At 43.0% G+C, this 10,179-nt stretch overlaps 3 protein-coding genes across 3 annotated transcripts; 2 read left to right on the forward strand and 1 right to left on the reverse strand.

Annotated features, from left to right (window-relative positions):
- Positions 1–39: 39 nt before the first annotated feature.
- Positions 40–1,388, forward strand: LOC106534400 (uncharacterized). The gene has a single exon (XM_014031031.1). It carries the CDS (start codon positions 161–163, stop codon positions 1,208–1,210), a length of 1,050 nt encoding a protein of 349 aa, XP_013886485.1. The 5' UTR covers positions 40–160; the 3' UTR covers positions 1,211–1,388.
- On the forward strand, positions 1,299–2,328 carry LOC106534401 (piggyBac transposable element-derived protein 1). The gene has a single exon (XM_014031032.1). It carries the CDS (start codon positions 1,319–1,321, stop codon positions 2,087–2,089), a length of 771 nt encoding a protein of 256 aa, XP_013886486.1. The 5' UTR covers positions 1,299–1,318; the 3' UTR covers positions 2,090–2,328.
- A 216-nt stretch (positions 2,329–2,544) lies between these two features.
- On the reverse strand, positions 2,545–9,523 carry lzts2a (leucine zipper, putative tumor suppressor 2a). Its single transcript, XM_014031030.1, has 7 exons — positions 8,855–9,523; positions 7,463–8,119; positions 7,256–7,378; positions 6,920–7,066; positions 6,085–6,600; positions 5,774–5,878; positions 2,545–5,153 (listed from the first exon to the last, which is right to left on the reverse strand). Exons 1-7 carry the CDS (start codon positions 9,467–9,469, stop codon positions 4,971–4,973), a joined length of 2,346 nt encoding a protein of 781 aa, XP_013886484.1. The 5' UTR covers positions 9,470–9,523; the 3' UTR covers positions 2,545–4,970.
- Positions 9,524–10,179: the final 656 nt, after the last annotated feature.

The raw sequence follows: 10,179 nt of genomic DNA on the forward strand, positions 1-10,179 counted from the left end.
AAAAAAACACACAACAAAATATTTTAACCCTCCTGTTGTCTTCGGGTCAAAATGACCCGCCACTGTGTTAAAACCCCCCAAAAAATCCCCTAAATGTTATTTTTTTAACTTGAGATTTTAAGACTTTGCCTAGATTGGCCAAAACAATAGAAAAAGTTAAATGTTGCTTTTATTCACATTTCCATGTAAGCTGTACAAAAAAAAGTACAAAGATGGTCTTCGGGTCAAAATGACCCGTGAGGCAAATAGAGTTGAAATCAAGGTCACAGAGTTATTTACAAACCACAGAATGTTACAAAGTTTTAGATGTGTCTCAGATCAATCAGTAGCAAAAGTAAACAAGGCAAATCAGGTGGTGTTCTCACAGACTTCAGAAGACCACCTGTTATTTCAAGAGAATATAAAGGTGCTGCATAACAGGACCCCGAATTGTGTCTGTGCTGAAGCCATGAGTGTGCDTTATAACACTGAAGAGGCTTTAGAGGTGATTTTCTCACATGTCCAGCAAGTCAACTCTGATTCAGAAGAGGAAGTAGAGGATGTATCCGAAGAAGAAGATGGAGAGGAATACAACCCAGAGCATGATGAATCATCTTCAGAAGAAGAAGAAAACCCTGAAGCTGAAAGTGAGACTTTCCTTTCAAAAAATGGCAAAATAGCATGGTCCTCAGTGGCATATGACCAACACAGCAGGCATGCAGAACAAAATATCATAAAGATGACCCTAGGACCCACAAGGTATGCCGTTTCTCATGCCCATGATATTGTTTCTACATTCCACCTGTTCATCACACCAGCAATAGAAAAATTAATCCTGGAGATGACAAATTTGGAGGGTTTTCGCAAATATGGAGACAGCTGGAAAAAGATGGATGAGGTTGACCTCCAGGCCTATTTAGGGCTGCTAATACTAGCAGGTGTATACAGGTCCCGAGGTGAAGCTGCAGCTAGTCTATGGGATGCAGAGAGTGGAAGGCCAATTTTCCGAGCCACAATGCCACTCAAACTCTTTCACACCTACTCAAGACTGATACGATTTGATGACCGTGAATCAAGACCAGCAAGACGTGTGACAGACAAACTTGCAGCCATAAGAGAGGTATGGGACAAGTGGGTGGAGCGGTTGCCCTACCTCTACAATCCAGGGCCTGACATAACAGTGGATGAGCAACTGGTTCCATTTAGAGGTAATCTGTTTTCATATTTGTAATAAAAGTGATTTTCACTATTGATTTCTTTGACTGTTTTCTGTGACACTGATACTAATCACTGATGCTAATGTCTTTTGTCCAAAGGTCGTTGTCCTTTCCGGCAGTATATGCCCAGCAAGCCAGCAAAATATGGGATCAAGTCATGGATGGCTTGCGATGCCAAATCAAGCTATGCTTGGAAAATGCAAGTCTATGCTGGGAAGTCAACCAGTGGATGCCCAGAGAAGAACCAGGGGTTGCGAGTTGTGCTTGATGTGACAGAGGGACTGAGGGGTCAYAATGTGACATGTGACAATTTCTTCACCTCTTATGAACTCGGACAGCAGCTCCTGAAGAGGAAGATCACCATGGTTGGTACAGTTCGAAAGAACAAGCCTGAGCTCCCACCTGCACTGCTTGCGTCAAAGGAGAGAGAGGTCTTTTCCTCAAAGTATGCCTTCACGTCTACCACCACTGTAGTTTCCTACCTCCCAAAGAAAAACAAGAATATAGTTCTTCTGAGCACACTGCACAAAGACGGCAACATTAGTGATCGTGAGGACAGGAAGCCAATCATCATCCTGGAATACAACCGCAACAAAGGAGGTGTGGACAACCTAGATAAGGTGATTGGAACATATAGCTGCAGAAGAATGACTTCCCGCTGGCCCCTGGTCATCTTCCACATCATTGATGTGTCCTCCTACAATGCCGTTCTGAGAAGGGTGTTCCTGGAGCADCTTGGAAAGGCACTTGTAACTCCACTCATTGAAAGAAGGAAGCATGTTCCCCGCACAGAAGCCTCAGCAGCAGTCATGAAAGCTATTCAGAGTGCAGCAGCTCCTGATCAACCTGAGGATCCATCTACCACAGCCACTTCCCCAGCTAGGGCAAGTTAGAGGAAGAGATGTCAGTTCTGCCCTCAAAAGAAGGACTGTAAAACACATACTGTGTGCTGCAGGTGTAAGAAATATATCTGCAAAGGCTGTGCACTTGCATTCTGCCCTACATGTGCTAATTAGTTGAATGGGTTATGTTATTTTTCATATTTTTGTATTGTACATTCTCTTAAATTGTTCACTGGAGAAAAGTAAAAGAAAATGAGTCATTGAGATGAATAAAAATGCATTCGAAACTCCTTTTTGCACATTTTTTTCCCTTTCTTAAGCTATAGAAATTCAAGTGGAGAGGGAAAACTCAAGTATTCACACATTTTGTGGTGAATGACAATATACAAGATGAAATTTGGTGTTTAAAATTCAATTAAGCTGCTTATATTGGGAATTTAGTGGAGACGGGTCATTTTGACCCGGAGGACAAAGGGTGTATACAGAAAATGAGGACAACAGGAGGGTTAAGGTGTGACAACTTGCTTTTTAATTAAAAACACTGTCATTTGTACAAGAACTGTACACATAAAAATATACATGGGGAACTACATACTTTGAGTGAATGAAAATGCAAAGAATATAAAAAGCTCACAAAACAAACAAAAAAATGCTACAAAAAAACAAAAACAAAAAAGAAATGTTACGTTACTTTGGTCTAGTCACAGTGGCTATGTTGGAAATAGATATTATGTCTAAATAAAGACTCACTCTGTTGTACTATTTAGTGTTTTACATGTTTACATGGAAGACAGTTGACTAGAGCTGAAATCTAATGAAAAAAACATGACTTCATGTCATGAGCATCGCTTGTGCTTGTTTAGCACAGATGCGGTGACTAACAGTCTGATTAGAGAGAATACGGTCAAATAAAAAAATAAAAATAGCTCAGCTTTACCATGAGAATGTATAACAGTGCAGGCTTTTAATACTCTTAGACCACCATTAATGTGGTAATATCATGCAACATGAAGCCCAAACAAACGCATTCATGGAATCAGACTGAATTTCAAAAGTGTTGCAAACATAACACTCATATCTGCCCTCATTTCGATTTAAACAAGCCCCTCGAAATGATACGTTTCATGCATCTTGTTAATTAAATGCTGAAGCAAAACCCCATTGTGATGACATGGTTGGATAGGGTTACCCTGAAAATGAACTAAAAGATCAAACAAAACAGAGACAACTGTTTTGAACAGGATTAGAGTCACAGTGATATATATATATTTTTTTTTAGATTTCGGACTTTAAACTCAGAATTTAAAATCAAAATCCTGCGATTAAAGTCAGAATTCTGAGAAAAGTCAATTTGGCACCGTGGCCCTAAAAAAAGCAGAAAACCTCCCTTCAGTTTCAGCTTTTAGTAAGTTTGTCCATGTAACACAGAGTATATAATGTAAACATTAACTTGTCATGCATTACAGTATTAGGTGCACTCTTTCAAAGCTGATGTCTTGCAACCGATCCGTCCACTGAAATACTGTGAAATATATTAAGCCACACTTACATCAGTATTACAACAAAATATCTTCAGGTGCTGCATCATATATATTTATATATATATTTATAAAAATATACAACCTCTCCTTCTTTGTATAGGTTTCCATTTTTTTAATATAGACTCTTTGCAAAATAAAAACTCTCTCCTGCTGAGCCTTGCATTTATCATCAGAGGACAAGAGAAGCAGCCCACAGCTTCAAATGTTCCCATTTAAAGCTGTGAACACAGCTGAAGCCTCTGCAAACTCTCCTCTCACCTGAGCCTGCTTTTCCTCCTAAAAAACAAAACTTACACCCACGCCACTCCAGCTCTACCTTTAGCCTTTAGCAGTGAGTGAAGATATGAATGTAGCTCAGCAGGGGGTGCGGCCGGGAAGACTTTGAAAGTGTCGTTTTGTCTTTGAGTTGCCCGCAGCTGCATAAAGGGCAACTAAAGAGAGCGACGGTGAGAAGAAACGAAAACAGAAACTTTGAACAAATCCGCAATGTCACATTCCAGACTGTAATTCTGTAGGTCAAATACAACCTATTTTAGTATCCTGATACCAACTGCTGAGATGCTGGTATAAAAATAGTGGAGGAAAAAAATTTGAGAACATAAAGAGGCGATATCTGCCGTGCTACACTGCCTTATACTGCGAAATACGAGCTTCTCGGAACAGAGGGACAGTTTGAAGTCTGGGAAATGTAAATTAAAATGCAGAATGTTTTATCAGAATTGTGTTTTGGATTTGGGGACAGAAATCAAGAGCCCGTGAGCTCAGAACCAGTCTGTAAAGAAACATCTGCATCCCGAATAAAAGGACAGAAATTTAATGTTGCATTTCTCTGAAATGATAGCTAACAGTCAATTTACTATAAAAAGAAAAATAAAATCTTAGTTTGAAAAATAACACTGTAAAGTAAAACGATGCTGATGTTTTTTGGAGTTGGGGGATGGGTGAAAATGGTTGTTTGTGTTGCCAATAAACAGTTCGATTTGATGCATGGTGATGCATGCTGGTGGCCCAGTGTGTGATGCTTGCGAGTGCCTGAAGACCAGATTGCTCTGCCTGTGGTAAAATCTTTTTTTTTTTTTTTGCTTGAAGTTCCTACAGATTTTAAATACCCTGATTTGAAAATAGTCTGAGAATTAAACGCTTCTCTCCACATTTTTTTTTCTTCAGAGAAGAAAAACAGTCTTTGTGCTGGCTTTGTAGAGGTAAAAAAATACAACATAAAACACTGTAGGAGACAGCTTGTAAGGATTTATTGGAATATATCTGTATTAGGAAGTACTGAGTGCACCTTTGGATACTGTCTCCTTTAACAGTGACGGGTGGTGTTGAAGACAGTGCAGTTTTTCTGTTTGGTTCGTCCGCCACATTTCGTGCCCAACGTCACCGTTTGCTCAGATCTCAGTGGCAGTAATTTCCTCAAAGTGGATGTCGTTGCTGCCGCTGCGGACCTCGTAGTCCTCCATGTCCCTGCTCTCCAGCTCCAGGCTCAGCTCCCGCATCACCCGCTCCAGGTCGCGGTTGCGACGATACATCTGGATGTAGTTCTGCTGCAGCTGCTTTTGGTAACGGATTACCTGGGTGGACAGGACAGTAATATGAATGTGTGGTTTTTATAGACTCTAAATGAATGATTTTATTTGGTCACATTAAACAGCACTCCACACAAAAACAAACAAAACTTTAACCCTATATGACCAAATAGGTAGAGGCAGAAGCCAATGGCTTGTTGTGCCTCACTTTACCATTCATAATGGATTCCCCAAAACAAAATACACAAAAGAAAAACACATATACTTCAACTACATCCTGGTTATATGCACCATTTTATATACACAAAATAAAAATCATTAATATCATTGTTTATCAACAAAATCATTAATATTGTCCATACATGCAAAAAACGGTAATATATTACGAACACCGTCATTACAACTGACCACAATAAACCACAACTCATAATTATTTTACTTTTTAACTTCTATTTAAAACTTAAATGAGTCACTAAACTTAATTTCATAACTTAAATTATTCCACGATTTAACACCCAATACTGAAACACATTTTTATTTTATATTTGTTCTAACTTTATGTACTTCAAAATAAAAAAATCCTCTTAAATTATAATTATTTTCCCGTAACTTGAAAAAATAAAATAAAAATAAGAATAAAAAGTTGAGGGATGAGAAACGGGTACCTTTTCCTTTTCATCGTGCCACACCCTCCTCTCCTCCTCAAACCGTGACAGCTGCTCCTCGCTGCTCCTTCTCTCATACATGAGCTCGGCTCTCATTCTTTCCACCTGACGAGCAGGTAAAACTGGGTTAGTTTTTGGAAACATGATTTAATTTGGTCCATTTTACAAATACTGAACTAAAAAACTGGTGTAGCTGAGAGTCATCCAACAGACCACATAAAATCTGCATTTTTCACGGAACGCTGTTTTTTTTTTTTTTTTGTAAAAGCGAGTTCTGCTTGAACCACTGCAGTCAAACTCCACTTCAGTACCTGTTGTCTGAGTCCGAGCAGCGTTTCTGCATTCTGCCTCTGTGCCTTGGCTTCGTCGCTCTCTCCGCCCCACACCAGATAATTGTCGTCTCCGTCGCGGTACACCGAGGGGCTCGGACCTCCCCTCCCCCCCGCGCCTCTACCCTGTTGGAGGGTGAGGCTCATGCAGTGTCCCTTCTTGGTCACGCTTCCGTTTAGAGAGAGCCCGGCGTGATTGGACAGGGTGTCCCGGAGCCGCGCCGACTCTTCCTCCAGACGGCCGATTTTCTCCCGGAGAAGCTCAGCTTCGCTCTTTCGCCTCTGGAGTTCGTTCTTGCAGACTTCCAGCTCCAGGGACCTGGTCCGGAGGGCGGTCTGGGCGTCCTGGGTTCGAGCCTGACTGGCTTGCAGCTCGGAGCGAGCTTCTCTCAGCTGGGCCTTCAAGACCACAATGTCCCCCGCTTTCTGGCTGAGCTCTGACTGGATTTCTTTCAGCTGCTGCTTCAGGAGGGAGATCTCTCCAGACTTCTGACACACCTGATGCACAAGAAGAGAATTAGAGTGAGATAAGAACCATGAAAATACAAAAAAAAAATTATTTTGGCTTATTGCAAGCTGAGGTTTTGAATTTAATTATCCATTAAAGGCCAACATTTTTGTTTTATCTACTGAGGATAACTAAGCCATCAATCGCAATCTTTGTTTTTGGCACATTATATGTTTTACACAAATGAAATATGGACATAAACATGGAAGGAGAGCAAATGTTCCCAAACTCTCTTTTTTTATATTTTAGACTTTTAACCATTACACTGCCCGGATTTTACCACCTTCCCAGTGTCAGACTCCCACCCACCTCCCACTTTGTCTCCTCCAGGCACGGCCCCAGCTGAGTGTGCTCCCTCTGGATGGTGGCACACTTTCTCTCCAGCGTTTCTCTGTCCTGCAGCAGAGAGGAGAAGTCCTCCTGCAGCTTCTTTTTCTCCTGTTGCAGCTGAAATACCTGAGAACAAGAAGATGCCAGAAATTCAACAGATATGCCAATTTATAAACAGCTGAAGCACAAGCTGTATAATACCTGGGAAAAAAACTATTTTCTCTTACAGATTAGTGAAGCTTTAAAGCTTTAAATGTGTTGAAAAGGTTTAATTGTGATGTTGAGCATGAAACAGTCCCTGCCTGTTTGACCTACCTGTAACTGCAGCACCTGCTGCGCTCTCTGGGCTTTCTGAGACGTCTGCTTCATCTTCGAAGCACAGCTCTGTCTCAACTCCTCCATCTCTCGTTCACAGCGACGTTGCTTCTCCTCGTACACCTTAAAGGCACAAATTAGAGGTTAGATGTCGGCTGCTTCACGCCTTGCTTCCAGGTAACATAAAGACGTTTGTTTGTGTCTCACCTGACAAATGGCAGCTTCGTTCTCATCCAGATTTTCTCGGAGCTGCTGGAGCTCCTGGTCTCGTTCTCTCAGCTTCTCCTCCAGCTCCCTCACCACGTCCTCGTAGCCCCCCACCGGTGGGGGCGAGTGGCCACAGGACCCGCTGTCAGACAGGGGCTGCCCGCGCCCACTTACTGACCCCGAACCCGTGCTCTTGCTGGAAGAGGAACGCCCGCTGTCCGAGTTGCTGTGGCCGTGGCTCCCGTTTCCGCCTGAAGTGTTGCGTCCCAGACCCGGCACGGGCTCCACCTGGCCCCCGGAACCAGAGCTGGATCCCTCGCTGAGGGCCAAGCTGTAGCCCGTGCTGCTGTGGGTAGGGAGGCTGGAGAGGGAGTTCCTCCCTGAGTCCGACATAGAGCAGGACTGGCTGCTGCGAGCATTGCGTCCTCCGCTGTACGAGTTCTGCTTCCCCTCCGAGCTGGAAATGCTGACTCCGACATTACCGTTCGTGCCGGTGCTGCTGCTGGGTGCTCCGAGGGGCAACAGGAGGTTCAGGCTGGCCTGGCTCTCAGACAGATTGCTGCCCCCTGTCCGCGGAGACAGGTACTGCACCGAGTGACGGTTCTTGGGAACGACTGGTTTGAAAGCTGTGGGACGGATCAGTACTTTCTCCATGTTCTGAAACATACAAAAACCATAAAACCTATCATCGGACACTGACCGAAGCTCATCTGTGGATGAAAAAGTACTGAATAAAGATCATAAAAGGGCAGAGAAACACAAGAGACAGCTGAACATGGAGGAGATACAACAGTGAGGATGTAAGCATTTTTAATGATCTTCCTCAGAGTTCATTAAACATGACACTGATTATGATGCGTCTGCAAGGTGAGAAGCTGTCAAATGATTCATCTGACCCTGTCAGACTCATGTCAATGTTAATTTTATTTCTACAGCACCTCCAAATCCGAGGCCAGGGTCCTGAGTCAGACAAAGGTGGACTTCCTGTTCAGGGTTAGGAGTGAAGTGATTCCTTAAATAAAGGAGTTTAATCTATTTAGGGTTTTACTCACGAGTGAAAGAACAGTTGGGATTTTATGCATTTAATGTTTTTTTAATTTCAAAATAAATTTTTTAGTGTTTCTGAGAGATTTTGACTTCATCTCAGTGACTTAATCTGTGGGTTTTCTTTGCACACAGAACTATGATTAAAAATCTCTGTACAAAATTTTTAAATCTCTTCTTGAATTTGAATTTATTAACTTGGCAGATCCCAATTTTTTTCTATGCATTATAAGTCTTTTTGTTGTCTTAACAGGTAAATCCTACAGGTTTGTGCTTTTTAGGACCGCTCTGACAGGATCAGCCCATGCATTAATACATTTTATCACTATGACACAACCTACTGATTACCTTCTCTAACTGTCCAGAAACTGGGACAAGTTTGGGAGGCGGTCCTCCAATGTTGCCGTTCGCAGTCCTGTTGTCCTTTTGGTCCTCAGAGTCGCTGCAGGGACTCGCAGCTGTAAGCACCAGGTTATCGTTCCAATCTCCGAGCACCACCTCGTCGCTCATGTACCCAAAGTTCCCGCTGCCGCCGCCTGCTGCTGCAGCGACGGCTCCCCCGTCACCTGTCCCGGCAGAGTTTCCGGGCCGGGGCTGCTTCTTGGTGGGCAGGGGTGGGGGCAGAACCTGGGCCTGAGGCTGTGTCTGGTTGCTGATCACCAGCAGCTGCTCCAGGGAGCTCCCGCTGCGGAGCGTGTTGTCCTGCAGGCGGAAGCAGCTGGTCGCCGGCGTGGAGCGCCGCTGCTTGGTGATGAGTTCGCTGGCGGCCCTGCAGTGCCTCTCCTGGTACGTTCGCCCCGATATGAGACTGCTGACTGAACCCATGGCCGTGTCGGAACCGCAGGACCCGCAGGGGCCAGAGCAGGGATCCGGCACGGAGTGGGATGGCAGTGGTCGGCACTGTTGGAGGTCGAGACCTGGGTTGGGATGGTCACTCACAGGTAGTGCCTGGACCAGAGCCATGGCAGCCTGACAGCATCAGACGAACCACACACTCTAATAAAGAGACAAAAACATTGCAGATATAAGACTTTGGTAAGAAGACTGAATTGTCATTAAAGTCAACTTGATTTTAGTGTAAATCTTGATGAATAAGACCTAAAGTTTGACTAAATGTGGTGGAGAGGAACTTAGTTTTTTTGTAATTCACATTTGTTTGAAAACACTTCCTTTTGTGGATGTAAAAAACCTTTAATTTCCAATTTGTTTTTTTTATTTAACCTTTATTTCAACAGGCAAAACATTAAGAACAGTTTCGTATTTACAATGTTGGCCCGAGAATACAAAAACACTTCAAACCCTTAAAAATGGGAAGATGGGGAAAGGGAAACAACATAAACAGTACATAAAACATATAAAATGAGCAGTGCATTCATTCTTTAAAACAGTTACATGACTCCTTAAAAAGATCCTTCAGTCTGTGTTTAAAAGCAGGAATAGAAATCAAAGTGCCAAGATGCAGTGTATTTTGATAGAAGATCCAATCATTTGCTGCAGCAAAGCGGAAAGACATGAGGCCAAAGTAAGACTTGGTTTTTGGGATTTTCGATCTAATAAGGTGGGAGTATTGTACCTTGAGTGGGGTTCTTGTTGTAGTAACTGATTTAAATAGGGAGGTGAAAGACCTAGAAGGGTTTTGTTAATGAACAAGAGCCAATGGGCATTACGGTGAG

Source organism: Austrofundulus limnaeus, unplaced genomic scaffold (assembly GCF_001266775.1).
Source record: "Austrofundulus limnaeus strain Quisiro unplaced genomic scaffold, Austrofundulus_limnaeus-1.0 Scaffold1163, whole genome shotgun sequence".
Classification (NCBI taxonomy): domain Eukaryota; kingdom Metazoa; phylum Chordata; class Actinopteri; order Cyprinodontiformes; family Rivulidae; genus Austrofundulus; species Austrofundulus limnaeus.

Bases quoted from the DNA above. Each gene is read 5' to 3' on its own strand.
- lzts2a (XM_014031030.1), bottom strand. From the start codon at position 9,469: ATGGCTCTGGTCCAGGCACTACCTGTGAGTGACCATCCCAACCCAGGT. The intron at 6,601-6,919 runs GTGGGTGGGAGT...CTTGTGCATCAG, and splicing joins TGGAGGAGACAAAGTGGGAG to GTGTGTCAGAAGTCTGGAGA. The intron at 5,879-6,084 runs GTACTGAAGTGG...CCTGCTCGTCAG, and splicing joins TGCTCGGACTCAGACAACAG to GTGGAAAGAATGAGAGCCGA.